Here is a 23,452-nt window from a genome sequence, read left to right as displayed (position 1 = left end):
TGGCCAGCCCCCTAAAACGTGATCAAAGGATCATAAGGTAATCCAAAGATGCCTAATACAATAGTAAGAGGTCCTATTTATAATAAACTAGCTACTAGGGTTTACATGAGTAAGTATTTGATGTATAAATCCACTTCCGGGGCCCACTTGGTGTGTGTTTGGGCTGAGCTTAAGTGTTGTACGTGCAGAGGCCATTTGTGGAGTTGAACGCCAGTTTTTGTGCCAGTTTGGGCGTTCAACTCTGGTTTTGGATCCTTTTCTGGCGCTGGACGCCAGATTTGGGTAGAAAGCTGGCGTTGAACGCCAGTTTACGTCGTCAATTCTTGGCCAAAGTATGGACTATTATATATTGCTGGAAAGCCCTGGATGTCTACTTTCCAACGCAATTGGAAGCGTGCCATTTCGAGTTCTGTAGCTCCAGAAAATCCACTTTGAGTGCAGGGAGGTCAGAATCCAACAGCATCAGCAGTCCTTTTTCAACCTCTGAATCTGATTTCTGCTCAAGTCCCTCAATTTCAGCCAGAAAATACCTGAAATCACAGAAAAACACACAAACTCATAGTAAAGTCCAGAAATGTGAATTTAACACAAAATCTATTAAAAACATCCCTAAAAGTAACTAGATCCTACTAAAAACATACTAAAAACAATGTCAAAAAGCGTATAAATTATCCGCTCATCATCTCCCCATCTAAGGTTGGGGTGGTTCTTCCATGATGGATTGTAGGTGTCACCATACACTTCACTTGATCCGGAACCTTGGTTGTGCACATATTGAATTTGCTCTTGCTGTTGATCTTCTTGGTTCTCTTCATTCTACCCCCATGTGGTTGATGGTTGGCTTGTGACATTCACTGATGTAACTTGTAAGCTATCAATCCTCTTTGCCATTTGTTCAAATTGTTGCTGAAATTATTGCTGCATCATCTTATTTTGAGCTAGGATTGTGTATACTCCTTCCAACTCTAGCACTCCTTTCCTTTGTGATGGTTGGTGTTGTCTCTGATGGCCAAAGAAATATTGATTATTTGCCACCATACAATGAGGTTTTGAGCCTCCTCTACTGTCTTCATCAATTGTAAGAAGCCACCTACTGAATGATCTAGTGCTTCCTGAGCCTTCATAGTCAAACCTTCATAGAAGTTTTGAAGGATGTTCCATTCATTAAACATTTCAGGGGGACATTTTCTAATCAGGGCCTTGTACCACTTCCATGCCTCATAGAGAGATTCAGCATCCATTTGTGTGAAGGTTTGCACCTCAGTCTTAAGCCTGATGATACTTTGAGGGGGTAGAACTTGGCCAAAATTTTATTCACTAGATCCTCCCAGCTAGTGATGCTTCATTGTGGAAAAGTTTCAAGCCATTGAGCAGCTTTATCCCTCAATGAGAATGGGAACAGCAGCAATTTGTATGTTTCTGGATGCACACCATTAGACTTCACTGTATCACAAATTCTCAAGAAAGTAGAGAGATGCTGGTTTGGATCCTCCAAAGGCCCTCCTCCATAGGAGCAGTTGTTTTGTACCAAAGTGATGAGTTATGGCTTCAATTCAAAGTTATTTTCATTGACATTTGGGGTAAGGATGCTACTCCAACAATGCCTTGGATTAGCAAATGTATATGAAGCCAATACTCTCCTTTGTGGTTGACCATTGTTGTTGGCCACTCCTACTGGTGGATTTGTTGGATTTGTTGAGTGTTCCTCCATCTCTTGAAATTCTTCCTCTGAATCCTCTTCTTCTCCAACAATTCCTTTCCCTCTTGCTTCTCTTCTTAACCTTCGAAGAGTTCTTTCATCAGTTTCACAGAAGGTAGGGATTCCTCTCCTTGCCTCTATCATAAAACCACAACAACAAGAAACATAAGAGCACTCTGTAGCTTGAGTGCAGTGAGAGTTAGTAGAGGCAAAGTTTCAAATAGTAAGTGTGCTAGTTAAAAATAAAGGAAATAAACAAAAATAAAGAAAAAGTGCTTAATCTAGACCACCACCTTACTTAATCATTGTCAATCTATTCAATTCCTGGCAACGGCGCCAAAAACATGATGTGTGGAAAACGATCCAACACAAAACTCATCGGCAAGTGTACCGGGTCGTATCAAGTAATAATAACTCACATGAGTGAAGTCTATCCCACAGGATTGAAGGATTGAACAATTTTAGTTAGGTGGTTGATTTAGTCAAGAAAACAAGTGTTGAGTTGAGTGATTTGCGTTCAACAGAAGCTAAATTGCATGAAATTTAAAGGGAGAGGGAAAATTGACAGTAAATTAAAGGACAAAAGAAGTAAAGGAGCTGAATCTTAAAGTGCAAGTAATATAAATGACTGAAAATTAAATTGCAAGAAATTTAAATAGCTGAAGCTTAGAATGCAAGAAATGTAAATTGCATGAATTATAAAGGTTTTTGGGAGTTGGGATTTCAGAAAGTAAACAAGAAAGTAAATGACATTCAAGCAGAGAAGTAAAAGATGAATTGAAACGCAGCAGATCTAAACAGAAAAGAAGAATTGCTTGGAAAAGCAAAACAGAAAATGAATTTAGCTCAATTGCACAAATTAAAAGAGAAATTGAAGATCTCAGGAGTTGAAGGAGACTAGATAACAAGTCTAGATCTCAATTCCTTCCTTGATCCAATAAGAGAATAATTGCAGAAGAAGTAAAAGATGGAAACAGTAAAGGAACCTTAGATCCAAATCACAATTCTTTAAAATTATGCAGAAAGTAAACAAGAGAGATCTCAGATCAAGAATGAAACAGAATTTCTTCAGTTCTCAATCCAAGATTTAAAACAAAGAGTAGAAAGTGCAGAAGTAAGAACAAAAAAGAGGAGAATTCAATTCTCTTCTCAATTCCCAAACCCAAATCTAAAATCTAAAATGAGCTCTCAAATGAAAAGTAAAAATCTCAAAAAGATCAAAAGTCCTCTCTAAATCAAACTAACTTCTATTTATACACTTCCTATTTTTGGACTTTAGAATTTGGAATGGGCTTTTTAATTTTTGTGAAGAATTCAATTTAAGTGGAATTTTGGTTGAATTTTGACCATGGGCCACACTCCCAGTAGAGTGCTCGATTGGTGACAAGAGCGCCGCATTTCCCTTTGCTGGCCTTCCAATTTTTGTGCGACACGCTTCTTTGGGCAGCATCAGGGTAGCGCTCGGTGAGTAGGGAGAGCGCAACATCCAACCTTGCCAAGTCTTGCGCACCAAACTCCTTGGCCGTGTCAAATTTTGGTGCGCTCCAAGCCTTGGTCAAGTAATAGCACTCGGTGAACACCAAGAGCGCAGCATCCATGTTGCCTTGGTGAGGTCCTAGCTTCAAATCTCGCTGGATGCACTTCAGCCAATTTCCTTGTGTAATAAACAAAGTTAGTGCCTCCCCCTTGAGTGCAAGTCCCTGGTTCGAATCCTTGCTGAGCCCTTTTGCCTATTTTCCTTGTAAAGGAGTGTAGCACTCCTTCCTTACTCTTCATGAAGTTCCCTGGTTCTAACCTTTGCCAAACCATTTTGGCTCATTTCTATTTTGCAGGTAGCGCTTCTCTTGGTCCCTTGGCTCATGGGTTCGATCCTTGGTGGCTTTATTAGCAAATATTTCACCTTGAATTAAATTGGAATGGAGCCCGATAAAGTCATTTGTGTTAACCAAGCATTATGATTTTTTCCTCGCTTCTTTGGTGCTCGGTTAACAAGGAGAGCACAACATTCCTTGCTTTGCTTCCTTGGCCTTGAGTAGGGCTCTCATAGTGAGCGCTCAGCTCTTAGAGAGAGCACTATGGCTTCACCTTTGATGCGCCACGCTTTCCTTCTTCCATAGGCCACACTTTTCTTCTTCCTTAGGCCACGCTTTCCTTGTTTCTTTCTCTTTTTCAACTACAAGTAATCAAAATAACCAATCAAAGTATCACCACATCCACAAGGTTTATAAATCATTCAAAAACCAATTAGTTTTAGCTTAAACCTCATGATTTAGTGTCAAATAAAAGATGGTTGATTGATTTAACAAAACCATGCAATTCCACTCCAAATTACTTACTTACAATGAAAGAAAGTGCATAAAACCTAATGAAACAAGTGAAAAATGCTTGAAAAGCTAGCATAAGATGACTTGTCATCAGGAATTTCAAATAAGCGTTTGGAGATGCTTTGTTGCTTTTGAACCTCTGCTTTCCTATTGTCTTCTTCCAATCATGCGTGCTCCTTTCAATGGCAAGCTGTATGATCCTCTCGGATGATAAATACCAGGTACAGCTTCTGCACGGCTAATCAACTGTCGGATTTGTCGTCTCGGATGAAAAATACCAGGTACAGCTACCGCACGGCTAATCATCTGTCGGTTCTCACTAGCATCAGAATAGAATCTCTCTATCCTTTTGCACACTGTCACTGCGCCCAACATTTGCGAGTTTGAAGCTCGTCACAGTCATCCCTTCCCAGATCCTACTCGGATTACCACAGACAAGGTTTAGACTTTCCGGATCTCAGGAATGCTGCCAATTGGTTATAGCCTATACCACAAAGATTCTAATCTCACGGACTCAGTTCGTGGATTAAAGAACCAAGAGAATATACTCCAGCTGTCATCCAATGACTACGTTAAACATCATGTAGACCGCTTGTGGTTGTCAGGCACGTGGATCTTGGCTAAGCGAGTAACGAAGATAGTGGGTGATTGTCACGGGTCACCCCTTCATTCTGACTTAACTGAATTAAGTACGAGAGTATATCTTGGAGAAGAAGTAAGCGTGAATTGAAAGAGAAACAGTAATACTTGCATTAATTCATGAAGAACAGCAGAGCTCCGCACCTTAATCTATGAGGTGTAAAAACTCCACCGTTAAAAATACATAAGAGAAAGAGGTTGAGGCATGGCTGTATGGCCAGTCTCCCAGTCCAAAGATCGATCAAAGATGCGAATACAATAGTAAAAAGTGCTATTTATACTAAACTAGTTACTAGTGATTACAAAAAATAAGTAACTAAGTGCAGATAGTGCAGAAATCCACTTCCGGGGCCCACTTGGTGTGTGCTTGGGCTGAGCATTGAGATTTAAACGTGCATAGGCTATTTCTAGAGTTAAATGCCAACTTGGATGCCAGTTTAGGCGTTTAACTCCAGTTCTGGTGCCAGTTCTAGTGTTTTACGCCAGAAAAAGGGTCTTTGGTGGGCGTTTAGACGCCAGTTTGGGCCATCAAATCTCGGGAAAAGTATGGACTATTATCATTGCTGAAAAGCTCAAGATGTCTACTTTCCAACTCAATTTAGAGCGCGTGTATTGGGCTTCTGTAGCTCTAGAAAATCCTCTTCGAGTGCAGGGGTGTCAGAATCCAACAGAATCTACAGTCCTTTCTCAGCCTCTGAATCAGATTTTTGCTCAGGTCCCTCAATTTCAGCCAGAAAATACCTGAACTTACAGAAAAATACACAAACTCATAGTAAAGTCCAGAAATGTAATTTTTGCATAAAAACTAATAAAAATATAATAAAAAGTAACTAAAATATACTAAAAACTATGTAAAAACAATGCCAAAAAGGGTATAAATTATCCGCTCATCACATCCTCTTTGTCATTGATTCAATTTGCTATTGGAGCTGCTGGTGCATGAGTTTGTTCTGAGCTAAGATGGTATCAACTCCTTCAAGCTCAAACGCACCTTTCTTTGGAGCTGCTTGCCTTTCAGAGGAGTAGAAATACTCATTGTTGGTCATCATGTCTATAAGATCATGTGCTTCTTGAGCAGTTTTCATCATTTGCAAAGATCCTCCTGATGAATAATCCAAAGCTTTCTTTGAAGGTAAGGACAAGCCTTCATAGAAATTCTGCAACTCCACCCATTCACTGAACATTCCTTCTGGACATCTTCTTATCAAAGCCTTATACCTCTCCCAAGCTTCATACAATGATTCTCCTTCCTGCTGTCTGAAGGTTTGCACATCAGTTTTTAGCTTAATGGCCCTTTGAGGTGGATAGAATTTGGCTAGAAATTTGCTAACCAAATCATCCCAACTGGTGATGCTCTCTTTAGGGAAGGTTTCTAACCAATGTGTGGCTTTGTCTCTCAGTGAAAATGGGAATAACAAGAGTTTGTAGATGTCAGGATTGACTCCATTGGTTTTGACAGTGTCACAGATTCTTAAAAACACAGAGAGGTGTTGGTTTGGATCTTCAGCAGCACTTCCTCCATACTGACAATTGTTTTGAACCAGGGTAATCAATTGAGGCTTGAGTTCAGAGTTATTGGCATGGACATTGGGGGTTAGGATGCTGCTCCCACAATTCCTTGGGTTAGGGATAGTGTAAGAGGCTAAAACTCTTCTCTGAGGCTGGCCATTGTTGTTAGCCAAATCCTCAGGTGGATCTGGGATGTTACTCTCCATCTTCTGATCCTCTTCCTTTGATTCTGCTTCTCCTATAACTGTCTTTCCTCTTGCTTCTCTTCTCAATCTCAGTAATGTCCTCTCTGACTCAGAATCAAAAGAGGTGGATGCACCTGATGCTGGCAGAAATTGGCGAATTAAAATTGTTAAAATATATACGTTGCAAGTATAGTTCTTAATTCGCCAGAAATCCGCTTATCAATTTAGAAAGGTGTCACAGAAAATTGAAATTAAAATACTGGGAGTATGAATCCCAGGTCGTCCCCCAACAAGTTGCAGAAAAGTGTGCTATTTTATTAATCAGAGGTTTTCAAAAAGGTTTGAATTGGGCAAACAGGAAATTAAATTGGTGAATTTGAATAATGTAAATAAAAGCCTTGACTGGGAATTGATTAGTTGGAATACCTATTATTATTGGAATACTCTCAGGATTAATTAACAATTAAAGGTTATCCTGTTTAGTTATCCTTCACTAGGTGAAGGAAAGTCAAACACGTTGGAATGCTACATCCGTTCACAAGTTGCAATCCACTTATTTAAAAGGGATTGGTGTTAGTGATTAGGAGGCAATCCAACCATAAACCCAATTACAATTTTTCTTTTAAGCCTTCCAACTCAAGGGTTCCTTTCAACCAATTCTCCATCAAGTTAGGGAACTACTCGCTCATTGTGAATGTAAAATTCATAGCATATAAAAAGGAATTAAAGGAAGAAATTGTAAATAAAAATTAAAATAGTCAATTAAAAATAAAAGTGATCCTTGTATTAAATAATCCTAAGAATATTCCACTGGTAAAATTAAACAAAGCAAAGAACATGGAAGAGTAAACCAAGTAAAGAAAACGAACTAGAATGACGAAGTCTTGATGAGGTAATAACTCTTCTCAGTGTTCCAATGCCAAAAAAAGTAAAAGAAACTAAAATCCTAAGAACTATGAATGTGTAGAGAGAAAACCTAGAGGAGGAGTAAAAACTAGATCTAAAAACTAAAACTGTGTAGAATGAATGTTGTCTCTGGTTTCTGCATGTTCTCTAGCTCTAGTCTGCTGTTCTGGGCCGAAAACTGGGTCAAAATAGGGTCCAAAATCGCCCCCAGCGAATCCTGCAGATTATGCAGATCGCGCATGTCACGCGATCGCGTCATCCATGTGGACGCGTCATTCGCGCTTAAACATTAGCATGTCCTCATGCTTAATTGAAGGAGATAAAGTACATAAGTATGAACATGCAGAAACTCATGCAATGCAATGCAATCCTGTGTATATGAATGCAATTATATGATTCCTGTCCACTTGATCAAAAGTAAATAAGCTCTTCAAAACAATTATAAATCAAATTCCACTAATTCTATCATTGTACAGTAAGACAGATAAAAGTGCAAGAAGATAGCTCATGAAAGCAGGGAGCATGGAAATTCAAGCATTGAACCCTCACTGATTATGTATGTACGCTCTAATCTCTCTAGTATATAGGGTAATCACTCTATCCTTCTCTAATCATGCTCTCTAACTTTTGTTCTTCTCTTAACCAATCAACAATAGTTAATATACCAATGCAAATATCATGAGGTCTTTTCAAGGTTGTAATGGGGCCAAGGTAGGTAGGGGTACATGTATGGTCAAGTGAGCTTATAAATTGAATCTTTAATTAACCCAAGCTTCAACCCAACCTATATAACTTGCATAACCTTAGAATTCATACCTAGCTACCCAGAATTCTCCTTTTATATTCCATACTCATGTATCAACTTTTTATTTTAATTTTTATCATATGTGCATTGATCTTTGAATTCTCAATTCAGCATTGGGGTAATTTTGTCCGCTTATTCATTTATTTATAAAAAAATTTTTTTAATAGAGGCAAAAATAAACATATAGATTTTTAATCCTTATAGTTTCACATGAGTAGGTATCCAAATTCCCATTAAATTATCATGACACATTCCCTTAATAAATTTTGTTCCCACAATTTCCCATACTTAACTAGCACACACAATTCTATCTTAAGCTAACCAAAGATTCAATTTGGGATATACAATTGTTTTTCCGCTTAAGGCTAGTAATGTGGTGAAATATAGAACAAATGGGATTTAGAGGCTCAAAGTGGTTAACAAAGGTAATTGAAAAGGGTAGGCTTAATTTGGATAAGTGAGTTTGAACAAAAGATGGCCTCAATCATATGCAAGCATACAAATATAATGAATATTGGACATATAAGATAAAAGAAAATATAAATTACAATCATAGAGAAGTAAACACACAAGAATAAAATAATTATGGTTAAATAATGTAACCATGCATAAAGGCTCAAATCTTCACAGGTTGTGTGTTCTTTAGCTCAAACATCATGTTCCAAATACAACTTCAAGCAGATTTATCATAAAAAATGTTTTTTTAAAAATTAGTGAAATTTTGTTCCAAAGATAGAGTCTTAGAAGAAACTTATTGTCTTTTCAATCAAGTAGAGCATGCATGCAACTAACCTATTACTATGCAATTTATCCTACACTACAACATTTTGGGTCTATGGCCACGGTTTTTTTGGTCACGGTAAAAAACCGTGACCATAGACCCTCTATGGTCACGGTTTTTTACCGTGACCACAAAAAAAAGCTATGGTCACGGTTTTAAGAAAAAGGGTGACCATAGAGTACCTATGGTCACGGTTTTTTAAAAAAGGGTGGCCTAAAAGGGTCTATGGTCATGGTTTTGGGGGATGACCTAAAGGAGTCTATGGTCACAGTTTTTTACAGTGACCAAAAAGGGTCTATGGTCACGGTTTTGGAGGGTGACCTAAAGTGGTCTATGGTCACGGTTTTGGGGGTGGCCTAAAAGGGTCTATGGTCACGGTTTTGGGGGTGACCTAAAGGGGTCTATGGTCACGGTTTTTTACAGTGACCAAAAAGGGTCTATGGTCACGGTTTTTCAAAAAAGGGTGACCTAAAAGGGTCTATGGTCACGGTTTTGGGGGGTGACCTAAAGTGGTCTATGGTCACGGTTTTGGGGGTGGCCTAAAAGGGTCTATGGTCACGGTTTTGGGGGGTGACCTTAAGTGGTCTATGGTCACGGTTTTGGGGGTGGCCTAAAAAGGTCTATTGTCACAGTTTTGGGGGTGACCTAAAGGGGTTTATGGTCACGGTTTTTTACAGTGACCAAAAAGGGTCTATGGTCACGGTTTTTCAAAAAACGGTGACCTAAAAGGGTCTATGGTCACGGTTTTGAGGGGTGACCTAAAGTGGTCTATGGTTACGGTTTTGGGGGTGGCCTAAAAGAGTCTATGGTCACGGTTTTGGGGGTAGCTTAAAGGGGTCTATGATCACGGTTTTGGTGAGTGGCCTAAAAGAGTCTATGGTCACGGTTTTTTGAAAGGGTGACCTAAAAGGGTCTATGGTCACGGTTTTTGAGAGTGACCTAAAGGTATCTATGTTCTATTTGCTTAAATATAAAAGCTAATTATTTTATTTAAATAAATTATCTTTATTATTATTATTTAATTTATATTTAGCAAATCCATTTTTAAGAATATAATTAATTTAATGTATATACATACGGTGCAAAAAAAAGATTACATTGACGTTTAATTTTTTGTATTGCCACACCTTAAAAACTACTCAAACCATTCAGCATTCATCACAAAAAATAAATAAATACTAGTATTTTTATTAAATAGCATGGCAGTTACATTCTTAACTCTTAAGTAATTATTATTTTTATAAATTTTAATAAATTCCATTCACATACATAAAGTAAAATTAGATAGCCAATTAAGTTTTTTTGTAATCAACACTTTCGTGTGTGTCTGTTTGTGTGCATTTCCCTTATATTATTACTATATATAAAATATGAAATCTTCATCTTTTTTGTGGATTTTTCTTATTAATAATGTGATGATTAATTTTAGAAAAACCAATAAAAGAAATGTATTTAGCTGTACAATATCATTTTAACTTATACTGATATGTTTGTATTGTCTTATAATTTTATTATCGAATTGGAAAAGTGAGTGCATCTAAAAAGAGTGTCCCCCCCAAATTTACCCATTCCCTCCCCAAATTTCCCCATTCCCTCCTCATCATCTTCTAAGTTCCTAAGTTAGGGTTAAAAGAAATTAGAGAACCATAGAAGCCGTTTCAATGCACGTCCATTAGAAGCCGTCGCTTCTCTCTTCACAAACACACAAATCCATCGCTCCTCTCTTCTTCTCAAATCGAGCCACAAATTGAGTAGTTGCTGCATGCGTCCTGTAGCCACGGCAGCGATGGGTTCGACCACCACAGCCCCCATCGCTCCTCTCTTCTTCTCTGAGGACCATAGTCCATAGAAGCCACAAAACGAGCAGCTGTTGCGTCCTGTAGCCACCGCATGGACGGGTTCGACCACCACAGCCCCCACCGCTCCTCTCTTCTTCTCTGAGGACCATAGTCCATAGAAGCCACGAATCAAGTAGCTGCTGCGTCCTGTAGCCACCGCAGCGACGGGTTCGACCAACACAGCCCCCACTGCGTCGTTGTCGTCGCCGAGCTCGCCTTCTCTGTGTTCACCGGTGCCGCCTCCTCTACGGTCGCCGTTGCTCGCCTTCCTCCTCATCGTCGGTAAGTAATAATTTGTTCACAAACTTTGCAGCCATTTCCTCGGCGTCTGCTTACTAGTTTAGGGTTTAGATGTTGATTTTCTGATTAGCTGGATTAGCTGGATTAGCTTAGGTTATTGTTAGTAATTTGTTAGTAATTCATTTGCTGAGTAGCTGGATTTTCTGAGGTTATTGTTTGCTGGAATAGATTTATTTGTTTTTTCTTATTTTCTCTTCATGATTTTTTTTGCCCAGGTTATTATTTGCTTGCTGAGCTCATTGTTTGTTGAGCTTATTGTTACTCTATTCGTGATTTGGTTGTTATTTCTGATTTTCTGTTCATGATTTTTTTTTGAGGTTATTATCTTGCTGAGCTTATTGTTATTCTATTCATGATTTGTTTGGTGAGCTTTTTTGTTGCTGAGCTTAATTTATTTTGTCATTGGTTGCTGAGTTTATTGGTTGCTGAGGCCTGAGAGTTTTTGTTGTATGTTACAGGCAAAACCCAGTCGCCGGTCACCAGCTTCGAAGGCCATCGTCCGTCGAAGTCTTGCTCCAACACGTGAAGCTGGGCATCAGCCCCGCTGGTGTGCATAGCCCTCAAAGCTCTTCGTGTCAGCACTCATTCACTCTATTGAGAATTCCAAGTAAGTTTCTTTCTTTTCATTTCAATTTAATTAGTTTAGTTTTTACAATTAGCTAAGTTTTTTTCAATTTGATCTCATAATTTCAATTCTAATGAGCATTGATCTGCATTCGGAGAGTCCCTTTAGGTTGCTCTTTAGCTAGATATCGTATACTATGATTCTAATTGAAAGTGTACTATAATGATGAAGGGATACCCTGTAATCCAAGCATGAATGGAATGCAAGTTTGACTTTTAACTTTCAACTTTTAAGGCTTGTAATTTGTTCATTCATTAGATAGGGGTATATACTTGTAATCTATTGTAGCACTACTGCTGCTGCTGCTTCTATTAATATGTCTAGTTAATTTAGAGGAATATTATATGTATGATGCATTCATGCTTGTCTCCCATTACATTCTCCTTTTAAATGCGGCTGGTTTTTATAGTTTTAGTATATAAGTTTTCTAATTTGCTAATTTAATATTTTATTGTTTTTTCTGACTTTCTTTTCATGATTTTTTTTGCCCAGGTTATTATTTGCTTGCTGATCTTATTGTTTGTTGAGCTTATTGTTACTGTATTCATGATTTGGTTGTTATTTATGATTTTCTGTTCATGATTTTGTAGTTCTGAGGTTATTATTTGCTTGCTGAGCTTATTGTTATTCTATCCATGATTTGTTTGGTGAGCTTTTTTGTTGCTGAGCTTAATTTATTTTGTTATTGGTTGCTGAGTTTATTGGTTGCTGAGGCCTGAGGGTTTTTGTTGTATGTTACAAGCAAAACCCAGTCGCCGGTCACCAGCTTCGAAGGCCACCGTCCGTCGAAGTCTTGCTCCATTCCCCGAAGCTGGGCATCAGCCCCGCTGGTGTGCATAGCCCTCAAAGCTCTTCGTGTCAGTAGTCATTCACTCCATTGAGTATTCCAAGTAAGTTTCTTTCTTTTCATTTCAATTTAATTAGTTTAGTTTTTACAATTAGCCAAGTTTTTTTCAATTTGATCTCATAATTTCAATTCTAATGAGCATTGATCTGCATTCGGAGAGTCCCTTTAGGTTGCTCTTTAGCTAGATATCGTATCCTATTATTCTAATTGAAAGTGTACTATAATACATATAGGGATACCCTGTAATCCAAGCATGAATGGAATGCAAGTTTGACTTTTAACTTTCAACTTTTAAGGCTTGTAATTTGTTCATTCATTAGCTAGGGGTATATACTTGTAATCTATTGTAGCACTACTGCTATTGCTGCTTCTATTAATATGTCTAGTTAATTTAGAGGAATATTATATGTATGATGCATTCATGCTTGTCTCCCATTACATTCTCCTTTTAAATGCGGCTGGTTTTTATAGTTTTAGTATATAAGTTTTCTAATTTGCTAATTTAATATTTTATTATTTTTTCTGACTTTCTTTTCATGATTTTTTTTGCCCAGGTTATTATTTGCATGCTGATCTTATTGTTTGTTGAGCTTATTGTTAATGTATTCATGATTTGGTTGTTATTTATGATTTTCTGTTCATGATTTTGTAGTTCTGAGGTTATTATTTGCTTGCTGAGCTTATTGTTATTCTATTCATGATTTGTTTGGTGAGCTTTTTTGTTGCTGAGCTTAATTTATTTTGTTATTGGTTGCTGAGTTTATTGGTTGCTGAGGCCTGAGGGTTTTTGTTGTATGTTACAGGCAAAACCCAGTCGCCGGTCACCAACTTCGAAGGCCACCGTCCGTCGAAGTCTTGCTCCATTCCCCGAAGCTGGGCATCAGCCCCGCTGGTGTGCATAGCCCTCAAAGCTCTTCGTGTCAGTAGTCATTCACTCCATTGAGTATTCCAAGTAAGTTTCTTTCTTTTCATTTCAATTTAATTAGTTTAGTTTTTACAATTAGCCAAAATTTTTTTCAATTTGATCTCATAATTTCAATTCTAATGAGCATTGATCTGCATTCGGAGAGTCCCTTTAGGTTGCTCTTTAGCTAGATATCGTATCCTATGATTCTACTTGAAAGTGTACTATAATACATATAGGGATACCCTGTAATCCAAGCATGAATGGAATGCAAGTTTGACTTTTAACTTTCAACTTTTAAGGCTTGTAATTTGTTCATTCATTAGCTACGGGCATATACTTGTAATCTATTGTAGCACTACTGCTGCTGCTGCTTCTATTAATATGTCTAGTTATTTTAGAGGAATATTATATGTATAATGCATTCATGCTTGTCTCCCATTACATTCTCCTTTTAAATGCGGCTGGTTTTTATAGTTTTAGTATATAAGTTTTCTAATTTGCTAATTTAATACTTTATTCTAATCAGTGAAACAAGTTTTTACTGTTATCGTTTCAATTTTAAGAACATTCCCTCCCCCGCTTTCCCAAAATTTTAAGAAAGATATAAATATAAATTTTTTTTATATTGTTGTATGATGCAACTAGTGAACAATGAGTCAAGTTTGTTAATATTGCAATTTGAATTTTGAAGCTTATGATGAGAATTTTGTATCAACTTTATTGAGGTGAAGTTTGGCACATTTTTTGTTTCTTCAGAGTACTGGGCAGGAAGGTTTGAAGAAGATATTGGTAGCTGCACATCACAAGATTTTTACTGAGATGTACTTGATCCTTAGAGTGGCATAGTAATGCTTTAATAAAGCAGAGCACGTAATGGAAACAAATATCTTGATATATTAGGTTGCTGTTTGATTAGGTTAGCTTAGTTGAATTAGGTGGTTAGGTAGTCAATTGATTTTGTAGTGGATTTAGGTTTGAACTCTGATGTTTATTCTATCTGAAATTGATTTTCCTGTGCTGGTAATGACTTTTCCTGTTCTAATTTAATTTCATGCTGCTGGTTTATTGATCTGTCCTGTGCTAAATTAGTTTGCTTGGTGCTGTTGATTAGGTTTAAACTGTTATTGATCCTATATTGCTGTTTCATTGATTTACTTTTGTGCTAAACTGGTTTATATGATGCTGTTGCATAGTATTATTGCTGCCTTATTCTTATGTTGGCTGCTGCTACTTAATTTGTACCTTGAAGCAATGACTTTGCCCAAAGTTGAAATCTCAGTTCAGAAATAATAATGTCATATTATTATAATTATAGTTAGTATACAATATAAACTAATTATTGTTTAATATAAACTAATTATCAACGAAGGTTGCTGTTTTGACTACACCTTGAATGGATACTCAAGAATTTTCCGAGACTATTACAAAGTGAAAGAAATACCAAGACCCATTCAAAATAATTAAACAGAAGATGCGTATTTTGAATTTTAAGTTCAAACCCCATTTTTGGGTCTCCTATTTGACATGTTCACTTGCTTTATGTTTCACCCTTTTAATGTATTAAATAATAATGCTTATGTCATTTTCTTCTATCTATTTTTATAAGTAACTTGATTAATTTTCTACTTGATTATCAATTATCAAAACTCAGATCTTGTTACATACTCTAATTAATTTTGTATAAAACTTAAATTGAAAGACCAATTTTAAAGATTAATGCTCTTTTCCAATGTTAAAAAAATAAAATTAAAAAAAATATAGTTTTTCTTTTTTCAAATAAAATTTAGAGGCAGGAAAGGGAGGTTTAATAATTTAATTCTTCATATAGATTTACGTTGTCCTGAATTTTTTTTATTTGTTTTGCATACAGGATATTGTTTTTGGACTGGTAAAGACAAAAGGAGTTGATTAGTTGCTGTGGCACAGTTGAAGACAACTTCAAATGGCATCTCAAAATGAAGGAACTAAGCAGTAAGTTTATATCATACTTGATATATATTATAATTTGATCTTCTAGTTATTTAAGTAGCGTGTTTATGGTAGCTAGATTGTCACTATAATTGGCCTATTAGACCATGTTTAGTAAGTTTAGATTTTTTCATTATTAGGTTTAATCATGTTTTGTCAAAAGATTGGATGGATTTACCAAGATTTGAGAACGAGTACATAGTTGGTGTAAAAAGTTTTTTAGAGTTTGCCTTCGTAAAGGGAAAACCGGTTGGAAAAGAAATCCAATGTCCGTGTGCAAAGTGTGGAAACACTTATTGGCGTGAACGAGACGCCGTATATGAGCATCTTATTTGCTATGGGTTTGTCGAAGGTTATAAACGATGGACTAATCATGGGGAATCAGTAATTCCAACAGTAGTAGATACTGACATGGATGATCGAGGCGGCCTTGATGATATTGACGGGTTGCTGCGTGACGCATTCGGAAATATGGCAAATCTTGAGGAGGGGAACAGTGGGTTGAATGAAGATGCGAAGAGATTTTATAAGCTAGTGGACGAAGCAGGTCTGGAATTATATCCGAATTGTACAACTGGATTTTCGAGATTATCGTTCATCATTCGTCTTTACCACTTGAAGTGTCTACATGGGTGGAATAACACATCTTTTACCTCCCTCTTGGAGTTATTGAAAGAAGCTATACCTGATTTGAACATTCCCACTTCTTTTAATAAAGCTAAGAATATGGTTAAAGAGTTGGGTCTTGACTATGAAAAGATTGATGCATGTCCTAATGACTGCATCCTGTATCGGAATGAGTACATAAATGACTCAGTTTGCCGTATCTGTGGAGAGTCTCGATATAATCAGACTCCTACTACGGATGGTAACGAAGATGACTTTGCGCTTCCGAATAAAGTTCATAAGGTTGCTGCGAAAACCTTAAGATACTTTCCTTTAATACCAAGGCTTAAAAGGCTTTTTATGTGCCCAAACACAGCAGAGGCGTTGAGGTGGCATGATGAGCAACGTTTGAAAGACGGTTGCATAAGGCACCCTGCTGATGGCCAAGCATGGAAGAACTTGGACAATCGATACCCGAACTTTTCAAAAGAACTGCGCAACTTGAGGCTTGGTTTGGCAAGTGACGGTTTTAATCCTTTTCGAACTATGAATGTGTCACATAGCACATGGCCAGTTGTCTTAATGGTGTACAACTTTCCCCCTTGGATGTCCATGAAGTCAGAATATTGCATGCTCTCTTTAATCATACCTGGACCTTGTTCACCAGGAAATAATATTGATATTTTTTTGCAACCATTGATCGAAGAGCTGAAGGAGCTATGGGTGTCAGGGATAGATACATATGATTCTTTTAAGAATGAAACTTTTCAAATGCATGCTGCACTTCTTTGGACAATCAATAATTTTCCAGCATATGCGATGTTGTCCGGTTGGAGTACGAAAGGAAAGTTAGCTTGCCCTTGTTGTAACCATGATACTTCTTCTTGTTACTTGAAACATAGCCAAAAGACAGTTACATGGACCATAGGAGATTTTTGCCAGTTGACCATGCATGGAGGTCTAACAAGAGTTCTTTTAATGAAAAACCAGAATTCAGGGGTCCACCACGAATGTTAACAGGTGAAGAGGTTCTAGATATGCTAAAGTCAATAGATAATGCCTCTAGGAAGACGCAAAGCAAAAATAAAGGCCAATGGAAAAAAAAGATCAATCTTTTTTGAGTTACCATATTGGCAGCACTGTATGATCAGGCACAACCTTGATGTAATGCATATCGAAAAAAATATAGTTGACAGTATAATTGGTACCTTATTGGATATTCCTGGAAAGACAAAGGATCATGCAAAAGCTCGTTATGATCTTAAGGAGATGGGCATTCGAAAGAATCTTCACCCAATAAATACTAAGGATGGCAAAAGAACTAAACTTGCTAGAGCATGCTTCTCCATGACCAAAGGGGAGAGATCCATTTTTTGTGGTGTTTTGAAGAAAACAAAATTGCCCGATGGAAGTGCTTCAAACATTTCTCGTTGTGTACAACAAGAAGAGAGAAAGCTTTACGGTTACAAGACTCATGATGCTCACTTCATGTTGCATTACCTATTGCAGATACCAATCAAGAGCATTCTTCCAGATCATGTTGCTATTCCTCTAGTGCGCCTGTGTTCCTTTTTTCGTCGGCTATGTCAAAAAGAAATCTCGTTAGAAGAGATTAATGGTTTGGAGTCAGAGATTGTTGAGACTTTGTGCCAGTTGGAAAGGATTTTTCCGCCGACCTTTTTTGATATAATGGTTCATTTGCCTATTCATTTAGCTAATGAACTAAGGTTAGGTGGTCCTGTCCAGTTTCGATGGATGTATCCGATTGAGAGATACATGTGCACACTAAAAGGGTATGTACGTAACAGAAGTCGTCCAGAAGGATCAATTGCGGAGGGTTATTTGGCTGAAGAGTGTTTAACTTTTTGTTCAAGATATTTGCATGAGGGAGTGAAAACAAGATTCAACAAAGTATCTCGGAATAATGATGCAGGCACTTCAACCAAAGATCCTGATTCAAATTTGTTCACAAACAAGGGAAGTCCATTGGGTGGAAAAAAAGGGCAACTAATTATTTTGGACGAAAAGTCACTCCTTCAAGCTAATGCATATGTATTGAACAATTGCGATAACGTGGAACCTTACATGAGGTAAATTTGCACTTCTCATTAGTTATATTCCTTAGACTAATCTTGGTAGTATTACATAATAATATACACTCCTTGTAGAGAACATTGTGAGCAACAAAAGCAAGACAAGCGGAAGCGGAAGTGGAACATCGTTAAAGATCAGAATGAAGACTTTATCGAGTGGTTTACAAGACGTGCCATGAAGGATGATGTTCCTGGTTGGATACGACAGCTGTTTAAGGGTCCAAATAAAGTTGCAAAATCATTTTCTGCTTATGTTGTCAACGGGTACAGATTTCACACTAAGCGACGAGAAGTGATGCGGAAAACGCAAAATAGTGGTGTCACTGTGGTGGCTGAAACTACAAGCTTTGCGAGTGTTAAGGACAAAAAACCAATCAAGGCCAATATAAGATATTATGGTAGAATCATGGATATTATCGAGTTAGACTATTATAGCCAATTTAAAGTTGTGTTATTTAAGTGTGAGTGGTTTCTGGCCGAGGAAGATGATTAAGGGTTGACATACGTTCATTTCAACAAAAGATGTTACCAAGATGAACCATTTGTGTTGGCAAGCCAAGCACACCAGTGCTTTTATGTGAAAGATCCATATATTCCCCAAAAGCATTATGTGATGAAAACGGTTCCCAGAGACTTGTTTAACATTGGTGTCCAATTACAGTTTGACCCTAACATAAGAGAGCCACATGAATCGGCGAATAGTCCGATACCCTTAAGTGATATTGGTGAGGTAGACTTGGTTAGACAGGGTGTGCGACCTACTATTGTTGATGTGACACCGAACAAGATCAAACCTAAAGACAAAGAAATAGTGTCTGATGATTTTGATAGTGATGCTGAATTTGAGGTAGTGCAGAAATTGTCCATGATGCTTTATTTTTTAACTTATTTTCTAATGCATTACCATGTTTGTTAACTATATTTTCTAATGCATTATCATGTTTATTTTCTAATGCATTACCATGTTTGTTTACTTTATTTTCTAATGCGTTATAATGTTTCTTCTTTCTTTTAATTTTGGCAATGTTAGTATTGATGCTTTATTTGACTTTTTTTTATACAGGATGAACAATGAAGGAAATTCCAAGAGAAAAAGGTTAAGGACTCTATCACAAATAGAGTCACAAAGAAGTCCCTTGAAGATGAGGAGTCCAATAAAAAATTTAGGAAAAATTCAATTCACAAGTGCTTATTCCTTGCTATAACAATTTCAAATAAAAAGGGAACATGTTTTAGCTGCATGTGGGGCTAATAGTAGTAAACATGAGACAAGGAAAAAGGGCAAGATACCGAAAAAGGTGTTGACAAGAGGTGAAGATGAAGGTCAAAGCAAAATGGTAACCAAGAAGATAACAATCATCAGAGACGGTGAGGATCAAATCAAGATGCCAACAAAGAATTCCAACGAAGAAAATCATCTAGTCAAGATGAAAGCCATTGAACATGAGGATCAAGGTGGGAAGAAGCTGTCTAGGAAGAAGGTGTCAATGAAGAAATCAAAGGTGGAGGGTGATAAAGTCAAGATAAATACCAATGACGCTGAGGGTCAAAGCAAGAAGCCGACCAATAAGATGCCGATAAAGGAATCGAATGAAGAAGATGCCAACGAAGAACATAAGATTGAGTCTCTTATCCCTGCTATGACTTTAGACGATTTTTTTGAAAAATATGGGATATCATTAGATGAAAATGATGAAGAATATGAATATGATTATGATGAGCTCAATCCAACCGTTGGTGATAGTAGTAACAGTCAACTTGGTAATGCCTTTATCCCTTTCTTCAATAGCAAATAGTGAAACGCACCAACCTGACTCTTGTATTTAGTAGATTACTCTTTTATTCATTAGATTAGTATTCTTGTTAATATTTTCTAGTAACGACATTGGAAATAGGTACCAAAAAGAAAAAAGTTCGTGGTCCCACCCAACTCAAGCATATTCATGCTTTGGAGACACAAATAGAGTTAACATGGTACAATGGCAAACCCATAGGCCCAACAAAGACACAGGTTCAATTGTTTTGTCGGTTCTTGGGAACACTTGCAAGAAACTCTAATTTGGTCACATTGTTATATACTAATTGGCAAGCTGTGTCCATTGAGACTAAAACTTCGATGTTGGATTATGCAAAGGTGAGTCGATCATTCTCCTTTTTAAATTGTTTACAAATAGGCTTAGCATGTATGGTAAAATAACATTATTCGTTGTTTATTTGTAGTCTAAATATAACATTCCTAGTGATGCTGAGCCTTGGGTGATAGATACCATTGGAGAGGCATGGAAGCAATTTAAGAAACGCATAAAGAAATATCACTATACACCGTACAACTCATTTAGAGAGATGATGAAAAATCGTCCAATGACTATACCTGAACTGCATTTTCGAAAACTAGTTCAATTTTGGAGACTTGATATCATCAAAGTAAGTTATTTTCACAACTCTTTGGCTTGAATGATGGTATCGTGTATTTAACTAACTCTATCTAATTTTATATTGCAACAAATGTAGGTTATTTCTGACAAAAATCGTGAAAACAGATCCAAACAAAAATGGAATCATCGAATGGGTCCAGTTAGTTTTGAATTAGTACGCGCTGAATTGGTATTTTTTTGTGCTTTTTATTTCAAGTATTTTTTCATCTTTTATAGTTATGTGTGTTTACTTAGTCACATGTTGGTGGTTTCTTTGTAGCGTGCAAAGAAGGAGGACAATGAAGATCCATCACAATCTGAGATGTTTGTTGTAACTCGTACGAGCAAAAAAGGAGAGACTGATTCGGGAACACAAGAGACAATTGTTAGTTTTCTGGTCTCTTAGAAAAGTACACCAAACAAGAAATGTGTTAGCTATTTTTATTTATTCTAAAGCTGTTGGGTGCATGCATTTATTTTGATCCTATTTGTGTGTAATAGGAACATCTTCAAAATTTGAAAGAAGCAGGATACAATGATGATGAAGTAGTTCAAACAGTTTTTGGAAAGGAGAGACATGGAAGAGTTCGTTTCTATGGTCGATCAGTCACAAAATCCTCTCTTAAAAAGGAGAAGGAAATCCGACAAATGCAGCAACAACATAATGAAGTGGTTTCAACTATGGAGAAAAATCAAAATAACTTAACTTCCAAGTTGGATGGTTTAACAAACTTGATTAAGACGTTGTTGCAACAAGTCAATCCTGGTATGAGTGCAGAACAAGTGCAAGTAATGATAGAAGCTGCCCAACAATCTCCGCCTGACGCGAGTAGTGCACCAAATGATGCGCGGCGAAGCATTCCTCCTTCACTTGGATCGAACCATGTATCAAAGGATATGGAAGTAAGTACTGTTCAAAACTTCTAGTTAATTTGTCACATGGTATTTTTTTTTGAGAACTTAATTGTCGTAGTGATAGCTAATTGCAAGAATAATGGGATTGAGTTTACAAAGTTGAGTGGAATTAGTTTCTTCTGTTAAAAATTTTCTTTGATTAAACTCCATGATAGTGTTACTTGATTAGGTTGTTGTTTGATTAGGTTAGCTTAGTTGAATTAGGTGGTTAGGTAGTCAATTGATTTTGTAGTGGATTTAGGTTTGAACTCTGATGTTTATTCTATTTGAAATTGGTTTTCCTGTGCTGGTAATGACTTGCCCTGTTCTAATTTAGTTTTATGCTGCTGCTTCATTGATCTATCCTGTGCTAAATTAGTTTGCTTGGTGCTGTTGATTAGGTTTAAACTGTTATTGATCCTATGTTGCTGTTTCATTGTTTTATTTTTGTGCTAAACTGGTTTATATGATGCTACTGCATAGTATTATTGCTGCCTTATTCTTGTGTTGGTTGCTGCTGGAATGAACAAATTCTGAATTATTTGTGCAGTAGTGAATTTCTAAGTGTTAGCTATCAATACTGCTGCATTCTTGCAATAGCTGCTGTTTGAAGTGAATAATGATTATGAATAATTCTTGAGTGTTACTGTGGATGAATGTTTCCCTTCTTTTGCTGCATATGTATTGCATCATCAAAACCATTTTTGCTAAATATCTAACATGTTTATTTCTTTTATGTGCAGGAAGACATGATCTGATGAAGAAAATATGTTCCATACAAATATCACATGGGATGGGTCTTACAATGACCTTAATTACTTATGTAAATGTAATATTTTGATGTGATATGTACTTTTTGAGGTATTACATGTAATTGAAAAATTTTCACTCTATTTGGATTTGTGTTGTTTAGACTAAAGATAAAACATACCTATCTTATAATGAAACTTTTATGATTTAGATTTCTTTAATTTCTTATTTTTAGATTTATTTTGTGATTATTATCATTTTGGGATGTGATTATAATTTAAAAAAATTGAATCTCATAAACAACAGGCTATAGTCACCGTTTTAAAAAACTGTGACCATAGATAGAGCTATGGTCACTATTTTAAAGAGGGGTGACCATAGAGGCTATCGCCACGGTGAAAAACCGTGACCATAGATAGGGATAAGAGGCTATGGCCACGGTGAAAACCGTGACCAAAGATGGTCTATGGTCACGGTTTTAAGGAGGGTGACCATAAAGTCTATGGCCACGGTGAAAATTCGTGACCATAGATGGGCTATGGTCACGGTTTTAAAGAGGGGGTGACCATAGAGGCTATGGCCACGGTGAAAACCGTGACCATAGATAGGGCTATGGTCACGGTTTTAAGGAGGGGTGACCATAGAGGCTATGGCCACAGTGAAAAACCGTGACCATAGATAAGGCTATGGTCACGGTTTTACGTGGGGTGACCATAGAGGCTATGGCCACAGTGAAAAACCGTGACCATAGACAGGGCTATGGTCACGGTTTTAAGTGGGGTGACCATAGAGTCTATGGCCACGGTAAAAACCGTGACCATAGGTAGAGCTATGGTCACGGTTTTAAGGAGGGGTGACCATAGAGGCTATGGCCACGGTAAAAACCGTGACCATAGCCTTATCTATGGTCACGGTTTTAAGAAGGAGTGACCATAGAGGCTATCGTCACGGTGAAAACCGTGACCATAGATAAGGCTATGGTCACGGTTTTTTACCGTGACCATAGATTAACCTATGGTCACGGTAAAAAAACGTGGCCTAAAGTGTCAGATTTTGAAAATTAAAACCGTGACCATAAAAACCGTGACCATAGATAAAAAAAACCGTGACCATAGACCTATGGCCACGAGAGAATAGGCCACGGTAAAAAACCGTGACCATAGGTCCAAAACTGTGACCATAGATCTATGGTCACCCTTTTTACTAGCTATGGTCACGGTTTTTTACCGTGACCATAGGCCTTTTTTTTGTAGTGCTATTCTATAAAAGAAAGAAAAACTAACTAAAATATCCTAATTTATTGGTGCTAGGGAAGAGAAATTACCTCCGAAAGTCAGGTACTGATCGACCTCCCCACACTTA

At 37.2% G+C, this 23,452-nt stretch overlaps 1 protein-coding gene across 1 annotated transcript; it reads left to right on the top strand.

Annotated features, from left to right (window-relative positions):
• Positions 1-20,549: 20,549 nt before the first annotated feature.
• Positions 20,550-22,098, top strand: LOC112786833 (uncharacterized). The gene is made up of 4 exons (XM_025830198.3): positions 20,550-20,636; positions 20,727-20,831; positions 20,948-21,349; positions 22,084-22,098. Exons 1-4 carry the CDS (start codon positions 20,598-20,600, stop codon positions 22,096-22,098), a joined length of 561 nt encoding a protein of 186 aa, XP_025685983.2. The 5' UTR covers positions 20,550-20,597.
• Positions 22,099-23,452: the final 1,354 nt, after the last annotated feature.

The sequence above is a fragment of the Arachis hypogaea genome, chromosome 20 (genome assembly GCF_003086295.3).
Source record: "Arachis hypogaea cultivar Tifrunner chromosome 20, arahy.Tifrunner.gnm2.J5K5, whole genome shotgun sequence".
In the NCBI taxonomy this organism is placed as follows: Eukaryota; Viridiplantae; Streptophyta; class Magnoliopsida; order Fabales; family Fabaceae; genus Arachis; species Arachis hypogaea.
This window is presented reverse-complemented; position numbering and strand designations above follow the sequence as displayed.

Coding starts and splice junctions, on each gene's coding strand:
- LOC112786833 (XM_025830198.3), top strand. CDS start 20,598: ATGGGTCCAGTTAGTTTTGAATTAGTACGCGCTGAATTG. Junction 20,637..20,726: donor AATTAGTACGCGCTGAATTG/GTATTTTTTTGT, acceptor GTTTCTTTGTAG/CGTGCAAAGAAGGAGGACAA. Junction 20,832..20,947: donor CGGGAACACAAGAGACAATT/GTTAGTTTTCTG, acceptor TGTGTGTAATAG/GAACATCTTCAAAATTTGAA.